The sequence below is a fragment of the Rattus norvegicus genome, chromosome 2, assembly GCF_021556685.1.
Source record: "Rattus norvegicus strain SHRSP/BbbUtx chromosome 2, alternate assembly SHRSP_T2T, whole genome shotgun sequence".
Lineage (NCBI taxonomy): Eukaryota > Metazoa > Chordata > Mammalia > Rodentia > Muridae > Rattus > Rattus norvegicus.
The window spans coordinates 213,640,602-213,658,892 of record NC_141535.1 but is presented as its reverse complement, the minus strand read 5'-3'; the positions used below and the strand labels follow the sequence as shown (position 1 = coordinate 213,658,892).

General features: G+C 43.0%; 1 protein-coding gene and 1 long non-coding RNA gene across 3 annotated transcripts in view; one reads left to right on the top strand and one right to left on the bottom strand.

The window, feature by feature from the left end:
* The window catches only part of Sec24d (SEC24 homolog D, COPII component), a 106,778-nt gene that overhangs the window by 54,570 nt on the left and 33,917 nt on the right, over nucleotides 1-18,291 (bottom strand). For both annotated transcript variants that reach the window (XM_087624898.1, NM_001309453.1), the window contains 1 exon segment: nucleotides 18,129-18,256. In XM_087624898.1, coding sequence (XP_087481024.1) covers nucleotides 18,129-18,256 — 128 coding nt within the window.
* Nucleotides 22-1,085, top strand: LOC147996530 (uncharacterized). The gene is made up of 2 exons (XR_015676892.1): nucleotides 22-99; nucleotides 902-1,085. It is a non-coding gene; the product is annotated as an uncharacterized LOC147996530 (long non-coding RNA).

Below are 18,291 nucleotides of genomic sequence, written 5' to 3'. Positions count from 1 at the left end.
GTGATCAGCTTTTCACTCTTTCAGGCAGTGGTGATAGTCTGCCTCGGCCTCTGAGCCACTATCTGCCTGAGTGGGGCTTCCCACGTCTGGAACAGACAGGTGAGAGACAAGCATGAATGTGCTACTTCCTTAAGGCCATAGCAGGGCAGAAAGCACACATCACCAAGCGTCACTAACAAAAGCTATTTTTAGCTTAGGAAGGAGATGTAAAACCAGTCACAGATTACATCTTCAGAGCAAATCCAGAGGCCCAAGAGGATGAACCCCTGTGTAGGGAAACCCATCCAAATTTCCCAAGATCTTTAGGCAGTGGGTTTCTGTTTGGGCTTCTGAATTGTTACATACACTGTAAATACAAAGTACAGTCAGAGTAAGAGCACACGCTTGCAATTCTGGCCACAGGGACTCTGTGGGAGGAAGACTCCAATTTGAGGGTGAGCCTTGACACAGACCATGTGTCAGCAAGACTCTAGGCACGTAAGTTGTGCTGTAGATGGTCTATCCTAGGACGAAGGAGTTACAGAAAGCTGCTAAATCATACACCCACAGAACCAAAAATGTTAAATTGTTTTATAAGACATGTCCAGTAGGTGGCACTGTGAGACAAAAATTGAAAACAGTTCCCTGTGGGTAATGTCCAAAATAACGTCCCCGCCACTTGTGTAACTTTAGTAACATTTAGCTAAACTTAGAGTGGCTAGTACATCATAAAATTAATAAATATAAATTCTATTAAAGCTATCCAAGAGTTTAAAATTATTCTACAACAAATAAAAGATAGATTAATATATATTACACATTTCATAGAAATTAAAGCAATTATCAAATTTACTAAAATAATAGAAAATCTGTATTTTAAACGTTGCTACTATTTTGCCAACTCCTCCTTAACTCTGCATAGGAAAACAGAGATGCTTGGGACTGAGAGCCACCAGCACAGCAGGCAACATCATGGAGAACCCAAAAGCAAAGTGTATAAAGAAGCCAGCACCCCCACAGCGGCACCCAACCTCCCGCTCTGTACCCTGGCAATCAAGGGACACGGTAACAACAGAGCAGACTGCGCCCAGTGCTGAGTCACGACTCCGGGCAGCCCTGTGATGGAGGGGAGACGTAGCCAAGAGAAAAGCACAGTAACAATGCTTGCTGATACTGGTATGGGGCCCAGCCTAAGATTAACCACGCCTAAGATTAGTCACCTCCTGGCCAATGGCATCCAGGAGACTGTGCCTGAGTGCCTGCCTGACTCTGCTTATTGCCTGCCTTTGCCTCACTAGACACTTCCCTTAAAACTTTAATTAAAATGTAATTACATAATTCCCTCCATTTCCTTTCCTCCCACCAACCCCTCCCATGTTTTCTCCCTCCAAACCTTCCCAACACCCCCTTCATTATCTCTCAAATTAGTGGTCTCTTTTATTTGATTAATATTTATTAATAATTTCAATGATTAATTATATAATTACATATAATAATATATCAATTTTTATATATCCATGTATGTAAGTATACCTATGAGCATGTGTACACGCATGAACACATATAAACTACTGAGATCATTTAGTTTTGTTTGCGTGTATAAAATTCCAGGGTTGACCACTTGGTATTGGATGACCAAGTACACGGCCCATCTCTGAGAAAGAATACTTCTCTCTGAGAAATGAGAGGGAAGCAGCATCTGTAATATGGCTGGAACAACATGGCTGCCCGAACAGGACCTGAGCAATGGCACCACCAATAGACATGCTAACCCAGAAGGGGAGAAACTGCACCAGCGCCACCCCTCCCCTCACCCCAGGCACATTCTTTACATTTTAGCCCCAGAGCTCATGTGAACATCCCCCACACACAAACAAACACACTTGAGTTCTCTCCCCCACCCCACCCCCAGTCACCTTTCCCTCTTTTTCAGTATTTACTTCATTTGACAAAATTGGCATGATCTTGTTTGAGAAGAGTGTGTAAACAACCATGAGGCCATGTGCTGTTAGTCTCCATCCCAGAAAAGTGGTGCATATCCTGTACATCTGTGAGCGACTTTCCTGAATCTTTGCACCCACATAGTGTGGCAGCCCCTGCCTCTGGCAGCCTCTGAACTCACAGTGACTTGCATGCCTGAAATTTTTTTTTTTTCTGAGTGATACTAAACATCACTCCTTGTATCTTTTATACACAACTCAAAGATCACATTTACAAGAATTTTTGTAGTTGGCTTTACTGCACCATTGAAGGAAAAATTGCTCAAACTTACAAAAAGTTAACTTTCTGAAGATATAAAATTAAGTTACTGAACCTTCAGGAGGGAAAGTAAACATCAGCATACAAGCTAAAGAGACGGCTCTGGATGGCTTCTTCAGGTTCTAGATCACAGTATCTGAGTTGATATCCCCTCACAGATAAGGTCACCCCCATTGATTCTTGGGTGTCTCCCCTGTCCCAGGTCTGTCACATCCTCTAGATCCCCCTCCTCACCCCTCCAGTTGCAGATTTCCATTCATTATCGTAGCCAACTGCTCATCTCTCCTGTCCCTCCTCACACCTGATCACCCATCTCCCTCCCTCCAACTCCCTCTTGCGACCATTTTATTCCCCTTCTAAGTGTGATTCCAGCATCCTCACTTGGGCTTTCCTTCTTGTTTAGCTTCTTTGGGTCTGTGGAGTGTATCATGGGTATCCTGTGTTTTACGGCTAATATCCACTTGTGAGTGAGTTCATACCATGCATGTGCTCTGGGGTCTGGGTTACCTCACTCAGGATGATATTCTCAAATTCCATCCATTTGCCTGAAAAATTCATGTCTTTGTTTTTAATAGCTGAACAGTGTTTCATTGTATAGATGTACCACATTATCTTTATCCATTCTTCCCTGGAGGAACATCTGGGTTGTTTCCAGCTTCTGGTTATTATAAATGAGGCTGCTAGGAACGTAGTGGAGCACGTGTCCTTGTGGTATGGTAGAACATCCTTTGGTTATATGCCCAGGAGTGGTATAGCTGGGTCCTGAGGTAGAACTACTCCCAATTTTCTGAGAAACCGCCAAATTTATTTCCAAAGTGGCTGTATAAGTTTGCACTCACACCAGCAATGGAGGAGTATCCCTCGTTCTCCACATCCTCGTCAGCCATCTGCTGTCCCTTAGTTTTTGATCTTAGCCATTCTGACTGGTGTGAGGTAGAATCTCAGGGTTGTTTTGATTTGCATTTCCCTGATGACTAAGGACTTTGAACATTTCTTTAGGTGCTTTTCAGCCATTTGAGATTCCTCTGTTGGGAATTCTCTGTTTAGCTCTGTACCCCAATTTTTAATTGTGTTATTTGGGTTGTTGGTGTCTAAGTTCTTGAGTTCTTTATGAATTTTGGATATTACCCCTCTGTCAGATGTAGGGTTGGTGATGCTTCTTTCCCAATCTGTAGGATTGCAGTTTTGTCCTACTGACAGTGTCCTGTGCCTTACAGAAGATTTTCAGTTTCATGTGGTCCCATTTAATTGTGCCTGAACCATTGATGCTCTGTTCAAGAAGTTGTCTCCTGTACCAAGGATTTCAAGTTTATTCCCTACTTTTTGTTCTATTCTATTTAGTGTATCTGGTTTTATGTTGAGGTCTTTGATCCACATGGACTTGAGTTTCTTGCAGGATAAATATGGATCTACTTCAGTGGAGTGACAGGAACACTTAACCCATCCACAAAACTTTCTACCACAAACCTATCTGTCTACAAGAAATCCAGGGACAGGGCATGGAGCAGAAACTAAGGGAGGGTCCAGCAATATCCAGCCTGGTTAGAGACCCTTCCCATGGGCAAGCACCAATCCCTGACACTTAATGATATGCTGTCACACTTGCAGGCAAGAATCGAGCAAGGCTGTCCTCTAATAGGCTCCACCCAGCAGCTGACTCAGATGGATGCAGAGACCCACAGCCAAACAGTGGATGCAATGAGGACCCTTATGGAAGCATTGTGGGAAGGACTGAGGGCCTCAAAGGGCATAGGAATTCCACAGGAACACCAACTGAATCAACTACCCTGGACCCCTGGGGCTCTCCAAGACTGAACTGCCAACCAAAGAGCATACATGCGCTGGACCTGGGCCTCCTGCACATAAGTAGCAGATATGCATCTTGGCCTTCATGTGGGTCTTGAACAACTGGGACGGTGGCTATCCCAAAAGCTCTTGCCTGTACATGGGATATGTTCTTCTAGCTGGGCTGCCTAGTCTGGCCTCAGTAGGAGAGGAAGTACCTAGCCTCTCAGAGACTTGGAAGTACCAGAGGGAGCTTCTACCTTCTCAGAGAAGGGGAGCAGGGAAGGGAAGGATTGTAGAAGGGGGTGACCAGGAGTGGGGGCAGTGATCAGGATATAAAGTGAATTAAAGAAGGAGAGAGAGATGGAGAGATGGCTCTCCTCTGGATTCTGCAGGCAGTGCACAAATGCATACCCAGACATACACATATGCACATAACTAAAATGAATTATCTGAAAAACGAGTATCAGCATAGTCGGAAGCAGTATCAGGTTTCCTGAATGGCAGTTAGGGCACAGGACTGGACTATAAAAGATTATATTCCTCAGACACAAAGTGGGCTGCTTGGACTGAGTTAACCTGACAGCTAAGGGCTGCATTTGCAAACATCCACATTGTTCTTCTTGCTGGAATGGCTGTTAGAAACTTCTGGGTTAACTCTGCACAACAAATGTAGTTCAATAGCATTCTCTCTGCTTCTCATAGACCTTGGCCAATTATAGTTGAGTTTTTAATCTCTACAGGAGAACTGTATCTTAGAGTTCAAATGCAGGTCACTTGCAAAAGACACGCTTAATTGAAAAGACAACACACAATGTTCCGGAGACACTGAAAGCTTATCTTGGACACAAACCTCTTGGAATCAAGTGTGTTTCTTCCTTAATAGGATACATGGTATCTATTAGGTATCTCTTCCTCAAACAGAAGTTGAAAGGGTTGAAACAATTGACCTAAGACCAAACTGCCTTTGTGTTTGTCAGAATCCGGAGTCAGGGGAGGTCCCCTTCATGGTCTCACTTTTCCAGTCATGAAAACTTCTCTAAACAACCTCCGTCTGTGCATGGTCTAAGTGAGAGCCATGTGTCAGTCCGGCCCGGCTGAGCACCCATCCAATTTAATCTACAGCTGACTCCAAGAAATTGTCACGTCCCTACCCTGCTCTGATTTTTCTTCCTTACAGTATTAAATAATCTGACAAGGTTTTACTTCTCTGCTTCAGAACTGAAGCTCTTCCAGGGCAAAATCCTTGCCTCCTCTTCACTAACAGATCTTAAGTGTCCAGAACACCCTCCGGCCCAGACTGCATGCACACCAACTATTTATTGAATCGAATGAATGGCTACTCTGGAATTTCATTTCAAAATAAGATGGTAATCAACCAATTACCCTTCACGAAAGTGGACACTGCTTATAAACTACCAGTCAAACAATAATGTTTACTGTGTGGATCGTGGTATTCATGAGCATCAAAATACTGTTAAAATTGAAGGTGTGATTATATAATAATGAGACTTATTTTATAAAGAGGCATAACTCAAATCAAGTTACCATATGTCTTCACTGTTAGATCAATGGAAAATAATACATTTATTTGAAACTTTTTCTCAAGTTGCATTTGGAGTGGGAAAAATACAGGACTCTAAGATGCATGCAATTCACCTGCTATCAGCATAAATACGGGTACCTGACCATTCTGTAGTTGTGGACTGGCAGCCCCCTTTCTACAACCCAGCAAAGTATCTTTTGAGAAATGATTTGATGTGGGCATCTAGCCAAGACCCAGTTGAAGGACAGAACTGAAAGTAAGATATTTAAATGTTGGAAAAAATTATATAAAAAGGTGTGTGACCAGTTTGAAGTCATCTAGACAAAACTGTTCATATTTTTATATAAATCAATAATGGGCTTTAAAAATAAAGGTGGCTCTTAATTTATATATAAACATAGTAAACATTGGTATGTATAAGCTAACGTAGAATTTCCCTATCTCTTTCCTATAAGGAAGAATGAGGTCACATATTTGAAATTCTTTAGATAAAGAGCTTAGGAAAACCTTTCCTAACTATAAAGGACACAGAAGTATGAAGTGCTGTAAACCAAAAGGAAAATTAAGTCTCATCTCAGCACAGAGGCTGTAATAAGCTTCATTTCATCTCCGCAACCCAGTTTAGGGTTAAGGAAATTGATCTTCGGGGTTGATAGGCTCTATGGGATCCGTCTACACCACAGGTACACTTATAGCTCTTCTGTTTGTTGCCATTTCAAGACTGCTTTTTTTAAAAAACAGAGTCAATGTTGCCATGAGATAGTTATATGCTCAAATAAAGAATGGCTTGTTTACGCCTGCATCATGGCTACCCGGAATGTGTCCTCTTTAGGAAACTGCTACATCAGCTCACAAATGAAACTCGTCAAGCTGAAGAGGATAAACGAGTGCAGTTCCAGCTAGAGGACGACATTCTGACCAGAGGAAACCGCAGAGAGAAACAGTCAGTGGGCAGAGAGGGGCAAAGAGGCCGACCAGGCAGGAATTGAGGGCAGTGAGATGTGACAGGAAGGGCACACCCCTTCCTGTGACAGGTAGACCACCCCACCCCCCATCATTGAAAGCATAACACAGAGTGCAACGCCCCCTACTGGAAACTACAGACTTCATCTGATAAAAGCGATGACTCCCGGTTCATCGACGCTAACACACAAGCATCGGATACATCCGGTTTAGTATTGGGAGAGGTTATGCCTGTGTGCGAACGGGAAGCCATGGGAGACTTCTAGATTTTCATCTTTATTTTGTTGTGAACCTAAATCACTCCAAAAATAATGTACCTGAAACACACACGTGTAAGAAAATTGCTTAACTCTGGACACTGACTAGACACTTGATTTAATGAATTGCGAATGCTTTAGCCGTGGTACTGATACCCTGTTTATATATACAGTCAAGAGTCCTTATTGCTTTGAAAACAAAAATCAATGACGGCCTTATTTTCCCAAACAAACCATGAGAACTTTAGCTGCTCTTTCATAGGTATCTCTTATGACATCCCCCCCCACACACACACGTGCACATGTATAAACACTTCGTGCCTTCAGGAAGTGAGCTGCAGTAGCAGAAACAAATGCTGTGGCATTGGGATAGATAGAGGCAACAGCTAAAACATCTTCACTGCAAAGAAATGCCTTAAGCAACAGCCACCCAGACATCACAGTGCTCTTTCCTGGTCGGGGACTAAAGGCAGGCATGTGTAATGCAGCCCCACGTGGCTGTTTTCCAGGAAAACATCCACATGACAAATGTACTTCGCCGATGCAGCCCTCACATCACGAGAGAGATGCACAGCGATCCATTGAGCACATATCTCAACAGCGAAAACCTTAGCAGGTTACTTGACCTTCGAACTTTAGAGCATCTCCACACGTAGGAGACACTGTGTGATGATGACTTTTAAATAGTATATAGAATTAAAATGGTCTTTTAGGACCTGAGAATGTCATAGGGAGAAAACCCAGAATGGCCTGTACTCTTATAAAAGCACTCTAAGGACATTCACCACATGTACAAACAAACTCACAAACTCAAAGAGGCATGGTGAGGAGGGGTACAGAGGAGAAGGGGGCAGCGGGGGTGGGAAGCTCTCCTGAGGATGTAACTAAGTTGAGATCTAGAAGGTGAATAGGGTGACAGCAGGCAGGGTGGCTCGGCAGGTAAGGGTGCTTACCACCAAGCCTAAAGTTCTTTGTTCAAGCCCTGTAACACACACAAATAGAGAGAACCAACTTCCAATTCCCAAATTGACCTTTGATCAATACACACCCCCAGCCTCTCTCTAAGTGGGTTATATTTGCTGTTTAGGGAAGGAATCAGTTGTCTGTAAGGGGCTGGTCACTGTAAGTTTTATCATACTCTAGTAAATATATAGGCAACACAAACTTGGACTTGGAATTATTTTTTCTTCTTTTCCTCTTTTGTTTTGGGGGAGATCATAAGGGTGAGGGGGTAGACCAGGAAGGACTACAATGTGAATGGAATCAGGTTGTATTATGTGGAATTTCCAAAGAATCAATGAAATCATCAAGTCATTTCTTAAAAAGAGAAAAAAATCATAGCAAATGGTGAGGAAGAAGAGGAAGAGGATGAGGAGGAGAAGAGGAGAAAAGGAGAAAAGGAGGAAGAAGAGGAGGAGGTATAGCTTGATCTCATTACACAGGTGAAGGCAGGTACAGGATAGAACGAGGCCTGTTATTGGACGAGAAGGAAGGATGGGCGGGAGAAAAGTGTTAGAGAGGAGGAGACCAGAGCCAGAGGAGGGGAGAGCAGCCCAGAGAACATGGAGACAGAAGTTAAGATTTCTCTCTGCACATCTACAGGTTGTTATGACTATTCTTAAGGGATGGATGTGTACAGGGCTTTGTGTGTCTAGATGAACAAAATATATCTTATCTAGACAGACAATTATATCTGGCAACTTATCAATTGGATCACAGGTTATTGTGTGGTGTGTTCTTTCATGTGGTGACTTAATTGAGTTCAAGAGAGCGTGTGGTGGCGGGACACACTGGGTTCATCACAGAATTGAGATGTATATTTCTGGCATGGTGGCAACCTGCCTTGGGAACTAGATGGGTAGAGAGATTGCTGCCCGGCTCAGAGAGTACCCATTGGCAGTGTGATACGAGATTGAGCTTAGTGGGTGAGAGGCTTTGTTGTCTGAGATGAAAATATCCCGAGATGCCATGTGGCCCTACGTTGCCAGCACTAGTGCAGGATAAAAGAAAACTTTTTATAATTATACTGCAACAGGGAGGAATAGGAGGAGAAGAAAAAGAAGAGGAAGAGGAGGAGGAGGAGGAGGAAGAGGAGGAGGAGGAGGAGGAGGAAGAGGAGGAGGAGGAGGAGGAGGAGGAGGAGGAGGAGGAGGAAGAGAATGAGGACGAGGATGAGGAGGAAAGCAAGCATGTGTTAGGGAGCTTCCCTTCAGGTGGCTTGTTTCAGTTCCTCTCAGAGAAACTGGTCTCTTGTCTAACCTCGGGATGTGGAACACAGCACCCCCAGCCACCAGGCTGAAAACCACAAACTCACTTTCCTTGTACATTAAAATACGGCAAGATATTTTTCTTTATTAATTTTTCTGAGATCATCCTTCATCCAACAAAAATGAAAAAGTAAAGAGAATACCTTTGTGATCAAGAAAATTGGCTCGGTACATTCTGTTTCTAAACTATAACTTGTACAGAATTCCAGCAAGCTTTGCCCCGACAGATGTGAATTCACCACAGCCTGCTATAGCGTGATGGCGCAGCTCTGTGAAGGGGGTGGCCAGATTCTTTAGCTGCCAGACCTGTTCTCAGCAGTCACAAGACTGATCCAAAACGCAGAGAGATTAGGATCCAGTTTCAAAGTAACGTTATACAATAAAGGCACCCTAAATGTCTTATCCATCGCTGTTATTTCTATTTCAGGATATGTACTTTTCCAAGTCTTTTCTTTGGTCAACATATGTGAACTATTGCAGGAAACCTTGGACCATATTATAGTGCATGCCTTTAAGGTCAATTCTGGATTTTGAAACATCTGTTCAAAAGGAATTTAAGTTGCAAGCCCCCTTTAAACTCCGAAAGGAACTAGAGAGACCACAATGTTTTGTAGTAGTTTACTGATAGAACATAGATATTTACGTGTGCCCACACGAATTTCTAATAACATATGAACTGCAGAAACATAAGGCAGTGCAGGCTGGGTGCCCAGCAGACTGGACAAGTGACAGGCTACAAGTGCTTTCTAGTCCTGCAGCCTGTAACTACCCTGACCCAGAAATGGAGGCCCAAGGTCCCGACAGCAAACCCCAGCAGAGACCTGCGATCACCTACAGGCTCCTTGCCTGGGTTTTAGCAATTGGTTGCCATATTCTATGGTTTGGGGAATGGAGTCAGTTGGGAACACTTCCGTAGACATCTTAAGATTCTTCATAACTGTCTTATTGTCTGTCCTTTCTGGTTAGTCTTCTCATTAATAAGTGAGAGAATGAGCCAAGTCAGTTCTTATAAATATTGATAAGCTTACTAAAAATACATTTTAATAAGTAGATTCTAAAATGAAGATTTTTTTTTACTACCCACAGAATTTGTAGGAAGGTAAAGTTATAAACAGACTACATTCATTTGCAAGCATAAAACAAAGAGGCCAATATATGATACAAACTTACACTTCACTAGCGACACATTTACCAACAGACCCAATTATGAGTAGCTATGCTGAAAAGATTACTTTAGACACCTAAAGACCCATAAACAACCATAATCCTGCTCTTTAGTTGAACTTTGTCTATACAACCCCAAGGAGATCCTGTTTGCTCACTGGTGAATTCTGGATTATCTCGGTCTTCAGGGAATCTGAAAATCTGGCTTCACACCACGACACAAGTTCATTCATGAACTCAGAGGAACAAAAGGGCCCACTGCCCTTAGTAAGAAAAAGGAATGCCCTTCTTCAAAATTAACCAAATAAAACCTCGGCTGACTGCAGCCCAGTGGAGCCTGAAGAACTGTTTCCAACCAGAGTTCCAGCAGCATCGATCCCTGGCCCTGGGACAGAACAGACGTTAAACAGCCTAAACCTGCAGGGCTTCATCATAAAAGAAAAGAGAGACAAGAAAGGGGAGGAAGAGGATGACATGTGCTTTACAAGCTGGAATTTTCCTGAAAGGAGGATGGATACACAGGGTCATCCTGACATAAACTATGCTCTAGGGAGACAGACTGTTTTTCCTCTGGTGTATTAAACAGAGTAACCGCTCTGCCAAAATCTGTCACCTCGGGCATGCAGGACTGGCTGGGAAGTCAGTGCATGACCACGGCGTTCAGTTCCTTCCACGTGGATATAAAGACCTTCCCTGACAGGATACACTGGTGCCAGGTTCATTTCCTTTATCTGGTGACACCACCTGACAGCTCTTAGACATAATTCCTACTGCTTTCCAAGGCTACCATCTTCATACATAATGAGTTATAAGAACATGGACTCACTCAGAGAAAGGACTAAAAGAGTAATAAACAGTAGACAAGCTTCTTTATTAAACCACATCTCAGATAAAATGTCCCATAAAGTGAGCTCTACAAGCAAAAGTAGATTTATAGACCCTCTTTTCACACTGGAAAAAAAAAAAGCAGCTGTACGTTTTGCAAAATTCTCTTGTCCTAGACAAGAGTTGCTGGAGTGTTCTCCCTAGCTCCAAAGTCTAGTTCAGTTCCTAGCATAAAGTAACAAAGATAACAGCAAAGTGTAGAGCAATGGACCAAAGCTCATCACTGCTGGCCAATGAGGAAGCCAAGGACCTTGTTATCATATCCGCTTATGATTTAAAAGTACACACAATCAGCCATAGACCAAATAGAAGCCTGCCATCTGGACATCTGGATCAGAATCCATGTGACTCATTGCATATCTACCTAGATGGATGCACAAACTGTAAAGATCTCGTATTTCTTAGAAAAACATTCAAATGAAATTACTCACAACTGGCCTTTTAGAACTTGACACCAAGAGGATTTCCACCTCGGTTTTTAAAATACTGCATTAAAAGTAAAAAGATGTAACAAAACTGTAAACATGACCAGTAACTGGACGAGAAAAAAAAAATCCCTCAGGGTTAACTGCATTGAACCTAGAAATGAGCCCCACTTAAAACACAGTCTAAAGCTTAAGGTTCTGTGGTACGAAGTGTGATATGTTAGACACGGGTGAGCCAGCCCTGCCCTTGGAAGCAGCAGCCATCTCCAAAGCAAATGCTGGCAGGAACGGTCTCCGATGATGACTGCCTGGCAAGGGTTATTTTTACAGGCTGTCGCTAACACAATGCATACTTTTAAAGGTTTTGTCAAACAACAGAACCGATGATTAAAAAGCCAGGCTCCATAAATTCTTTTGAGAAATGCCAAACCAGAAGATTACTCAGAATGGCTCTACACAGTGTGGTGATGATGGTCCTGTTAGCCCACACCAAATAAAATCTAACCATTTAGGAAATCCAAAAACAGTAAAGTCCACCTATTACGGGGGGAACTAATTTTGAATGATATTCATATGGAAAACTGTATTCAAACAATCCATTTGCTTAGGAAAGGTATTTTACTTTGGTCTTTTTATTTTATTTTTATTTTATGTATTGAATGTTTTTGCCTGAATGTTCTGGAGTCCACAGAAGCCAGAAGAGGGCGTCGGACACACTGGAACTAAAGTTTTAGATGGTTGTGAGTAACCATATTGGTTTTGGGAATCAAACCTGTGATCCTGGAAACCCAGCCAGTGATCTTATCCACTGAGCCATATCTCTACTCCCAAGAAAGGTATTTGAAAATTTATTTTCTTGAGGGTTAGGCATGGTGGCTCACATATTTAATCCTAGCACTCAGAAGACAGGTGGATCTCTGTAAGTTCGAGGCTAACCTACTCTACATAGTGAGATCCTATCTCAAAAACAAAACAAAACAAAACAAAACAACAACAACCAAAAAAACCCACAAAAACAGCTTTGCCCTTCATTTTTTTCTACCAACTATATTTACTGAGTTTTGGTTTCTAACCTGAACCATTAGACAAGTGGCAGTGATATTCATTGGTATCCAGCAGAGTGAACAGGCACAGAGAGCAGAAATTCACTTTTGAACATGTTTCTATGAGAAGCATCTGAGTATGTGACAGGGATTGAATGGAGCAGGGAGGGGAGGAGTGATGGAGGGGAAGGAAAGAGGGAAGGAGAGAAGGGGAGGGAAAGAAGGAAAGAGGGAGGGAAGGAGGGAGGAGAGGGAAGAAGGAAGAAAGGAGGAATGGGGAGCAAGGGAGGGATGGGGAGAGAGAGAGAGAGAGAGAGAGAGAGAGAGAGAGAGAATATGAGAGAATGAGAGAGTGAGACAAAGTGAGAATATATCTTTAAAGAACTTTGGCATCTGACTGACTTAGTTGCTGACCTTTATAGCACACCTAACTCTGCCTTAGTTTCCTCATCTCTAAAATGGGGATAATCACTCAGGTTGACTAGCACAGTTTTTTAACAGTGTATCTCCACTGTCAGTGTCTCCTCTCCACATTTAGGTCCAGGCCATGGAGTAGACATTTCCTCAAAATATGCCCTCCAAGAAAGGCTCCGTAGAGCTTTGGTACCCTTTCACACCCCTATTCTGTTACTTCTGTTTCAATCAGCGAAAATGAACGTGTTTCTCTCTGTAGGCAATTCTTCACCGAGGAGACATCGCCGTAACAGGCATAGTGCCCCTCCTCATCTCTGTCCATTCAAAGCGATCTTCTCTGAAGGAAAGGGCAGTGCTCCTGGCAGCACGAGCCTGCACAGAGGAGGCAGCACTGTTGAACACATCCAGCTGCTCAGTGTACACCGACTACAAATACTGACAGAATATATTCTTATTCTCAAGTCCAGCTTCCCCCCAAGTCAGATTTCCAAAGTCAGCAACCAGCATAACCTCAACTGCTTATGGCTTCTGGACCTCGGAGACTTTCCTGGAGCTCAATTGGCACAAAAGCCTTGAGGGTGGATAGCATCCTGTTAAAACTATTGCCTTAATTTGGGGTAAGGCTTGGATTAATGGCTGAAAGATTTTTTTCCCAACAACATCCAAAATCTCCTTGAATGTCAGGTTTCGATTTCAGAAGCACATTATTGAATATCGCATTAATAATATTAAATTACATTATCAATATTAAGATGGCAGGTTGGGGACTAGGAGTGTGGTTCAGCAGGCAGAATGCTGGACTGGTATGCATGGGACTCTGGGTCCAGCCCCATACCACACTCCTCCCTCAGAAGGTGGAGACAGGAGGATTAGAACAGTGAGATAAGAGCCAGTCTACATGAGACACCATCTCAAAACAACAAAAACCTATTGAAACAAACATAAGATATCTAAGGAGTCACATGTCATCAGCCTGCCACTGTTGAGTTTTATTCTGTTCCAAGAGCATGTGCGTGTCTCTTTGGGTGAGTACATGTCTGTATGGTGTAATTATGTGTATGGGAGTATATGTATATATGTATACATATATACAACGAACAGAGGTCAATGCTGGATATCTTTCTCCATGGCTGTCAATTTATTTTGGGGACAAGGTCTCTTACTGAACCTGAACTCACTAATTCAGCTGGACTGGCTCTCCATCAATACCCTAGGACCACCTCCTGTCTCTTCTGCTCAGGTCCTAGAGCAACAGATCTGCACTGCTGTGCCCAGCTTTTACTTGGGGACCAGGGATCAAAACTGAGGTCCTCATGCTTATGAAGTTGCCACTTTACTGACTGAACTCCAAACCCCTTCTAGGGAGTTTTGATCTAAGTCAGCTATCTCAGGAGCAGACTAAGAGTAGTTTTATACACACCTAGTTAAAAATCAGGCAAATCCATTGCATTGAGCACTGGATACCTAACGAGGACACTGTCAGGGGCTGAAATCCCACGTCCACAATTTTGACACAGGACATAACTTCTACCTGCAGTGTTTTCTTATTTTGCATATTCTTAGGGTAGCTTTTATGACATAAACTCATCTTCTGATTATAAAAAGTTACAGGTATCAAAGGCAAAGCAGCAAAAGTCCATCTTCATCAATCCCACCCCCAAGGAGGAATAGAACCATGATTCTTCCAGGAACATTTATGAGATCACGGTGGATCAACATCAGGACTCTTGCTACAAAAGCTGGGTGGTTTTAGAATCAGCGAGAGTCTCAAACTGGCACACACTGTGGTAAGGATGTTTCTCTTACTAAGAGGTAACAATGTTTCTCTTCCTACAGGTGTGCCTCCCTGTTGTTAAGGGTAATGCAGCTCTGTAAACAGCAGCATGGGACCAGGGCAGAAACGCTGAGAGCGACATCCAGCTGTGCCAGCGTTAATATAGTCATTTACATACTGACTTTGTCAAGGGATGAATACACATATGTATATGAATATTTTATAAATACGTATATTGTAAGTGTAAAAGGAATCTAAAAAAAAAATAGGTAAGAGCTGTCTGAAAAGTGGTGGTGGGATGGCAGTGAGGGAAGCGACTCGGATCCTTCTCTGTGACTTCACACTTCATTATCCAAATGTCACCATCTCAGCTAAGTGAAAACTAATGCTATGTATTGCCATAAGGTAAGGACAAACATCAAGTGTATCTGTGTTTGTCCCTAGAGAAAGGGGGGAAAAATGAATGGGTCTCAGAAAAGTAGAAATTACATACACCTAGGATGTGTTCATTCTCTTAAAATCTCAATGTAACAAATATTAACATTTATTAATGATGTGCATATGGGTGGTGTAATAACCAGTGTACAGTTTTTAAATTGAATCTTGAATCTTGAAGTGAAGCATAGCTCATCGTTTCTTCCACATTCTCATCCTAATTGCTAACATTACACAGAGGACATCACTGAACCCTAGAGCAGGTGTGGATGGAGCACCTGGCAGGTTAGTGCAAGGTGACCAAAATGATGTAACCGCTTTGGAAAATGGTCTGCAAGTTTCCTATAAAACCACTGAGTGTTACCTTGGGGGGCTGAGATGTACTTGTGGATGTTAGCTTAAGAAAAACGACCATATGTTCATGGAAGGACATGTACGACATGTTCACAGCGCTTTCATTAATGAGGTAGAAAAAGCCCAGATGTCTACCAGTAAAACACTATGTAAGCAGACTGGCATATCTGTATAATGAAATACTTCTCAGAAGCAAAAAGAAAGACTGCTGATCCGTGAAACTCGCAGTGCTGTGAGAGAGAAAACAGTTTCAGAGCGTTTCTGTCCTCTGGAACCTTAGCTGTGGAAGGCACTAGACGAGAAATTCAAGCCTGTCCTAGAAAACATCGGAACATGAATGGTGATGGGAAGGGTGGGGAGGAGAGGGTGGGGAGGGCTGAGGAGCGTGAGCTGCTTCTCTAGAGTGACTGTGATGGTTTAGATCTAGGTAGACATTGAGGTTACACAGGTACACGGATTTGCTGAATGTATCCAGCGCTGCTAAGTCATGCATTTCTTTTGTTTTTGTTTTAGGTTATTTTAATAAAGGAAATCAGTTAATTGAGGGCTCACTTACAATTTCAGAGGGTTAGTCCATTATCATCTCGGCGGAGAGCAGACGTGCATGGCTCTGTACCAGTAGCTTCGAGTTTACATCTGGATCTTCAGGCAGCAGGCAGGAGAGAGAGAGACTGGGCCTGGTGCACGCTTCTAAAACCTCAAAGGCCACTCCCAGAGACATGCCTACTCCAAAAAGCTCTGTCTCCTCCAAGGAGGACATGTTCCCTCATCCTTTCTGAACGGTGTATCAAGCGGGGACCACGCACTCATACACATTACCCAGTGGAGGGCAAGTGTATTCAAACCATCACACTCTACTCATTGCCCCCATAGGAAGACACGCATTTCTTAAGCACGAGATCTTGGGTTTGGTCGGCAGACCACAAGAGGAGTATATTAGTAAACTAATTCCGTCTCAGTAAGCTGATATTGGACACTAGTTAATAATGTGTGATGAGTGAAGACTATCAGACATTGACAACTCACCATAAGATGCTTAAAAAAACAAAACAAAACAAAACAAAAAACCACCAGTGTAATCACGTGACAGGTACAACCATTAGTGATGTTTCCACGATGAAATGGAATTATTGCAGTTTTCTTGTCTTTCCTCCCTTCTATACATTGTTGCAAATACCTACAGCTCACTTTAATTCAGCTCCACATGTTGTACACAGGATCTGTTCGTCAGTACACGTTGGCTTATGTTATCCTTCTCAAGGAGTTTGAATTTTTTTCTTTAAAGAATTTTGATGGAGCTGGAGCGATGGCTCAGCGGTTAAGAGCACTGACTGCTCTTGCAGAGGTCCCAGGGCTTTATTCCCAACACCCACAGCAACACACAAACCATCTGTAACTTTTATCACAGGGGATCCGACACCCTCTTCTGATCTCCTCGAGTACTTATAGATGGAGCAGACACGTATAAACATAAAACAACTTTTAACGACGTTATAAAGCGTCGTATAGCATTGCTCAGACAGAGACTGAAGAGACCGAGATTGCTCACTTGCTTCCTGAGCTGTGCACTGAGCATGGGGCATGTGGATCCTGGGGTTCTAAGGGCAGTCCCAGGCCTCCCTCTGACCCACTCTCCTCAGTTCAGCCCATTCTCAAGAGAAGAGATCCTGCAGCATAGAAAGACCACTGTACGCCTGGGAGCCAAGGAAGTCACCTTTCTTCCTTCCCTCGGGTGAGTGCCCTCCTCCCCTCCTTCCCTTCCTTTGGATAGAGGAGCTGTTCCCTCCAGCAAAGGATCTTTTCTCTCCTTAGATGCTACTCCTTATAATAGAGCAGCCTCCATCTAGGGATCCCTAGTCCAGAGACTGAGGAGTAGAGTGGGGAGTGGGATCTCTAACTTGTAGCACAGCTAATGGAATAGAATGGGTCAGGCCAAGGGGCCGCACTCCTGTGATCAGTCACATCAAAGCCTCACTTGCCATGAGGAACAGAATTCTGTCAGTCCAGATATCATGATCAAGTACCCCAGCAACCCTAGTGCTTGATCAATATTAACAGCAACCTGTAACCACAGATTTTAAATATGAGCCGCTTTTCTAATTTGCTTTACTACTAAACTATATATCGGGTATATAACAATTATACATATAGATTTCTCTCTGCTGTGTTTCTAACATTTAGTTTATGAGCATTTTGGCACAGTAACTGTTGAAGCTTATGTATTAAGATCAAGGACTTCTCCCAACAGAATACCTCCATGGCAGGGCCCTGAAATGGGCATAAGGCCTCCCAGACAGTCCATGGTTTGTTACCACACAACATTCCCCTAGACAACACTTTTTGGGTGCTCTATCATGGTGGATCAAAATATGACTCAGAGCATCACGATTGGGATCCAGGGCATTTCGTGATACTGCTCATAAGACTCTGATTTACAGATGAATTGTATGGCTAGCTACTTCTGACATATACACTTGAGCCACTTTCCCGGAGTTTGGTATAATGTGTAATAAAAACCTGTCAAGACACATTTTGGAGTAGGCAGGTAAACTACTGAATCTGTTTAACTTGTTCTTACCTCGTTTGATGGAATGTCAGCAAAGGGTTTGATGACGGCAGCTAGTGGGATCTGGGCTTGCTTGGCCATGTCTGACGTGCATGGGAAGCAGTATGTGGTACAGCGAATGTAGCGGGGGCTCGAGTGGCCTGGATCATTCAAAATCACACAGACGAATCTTGGT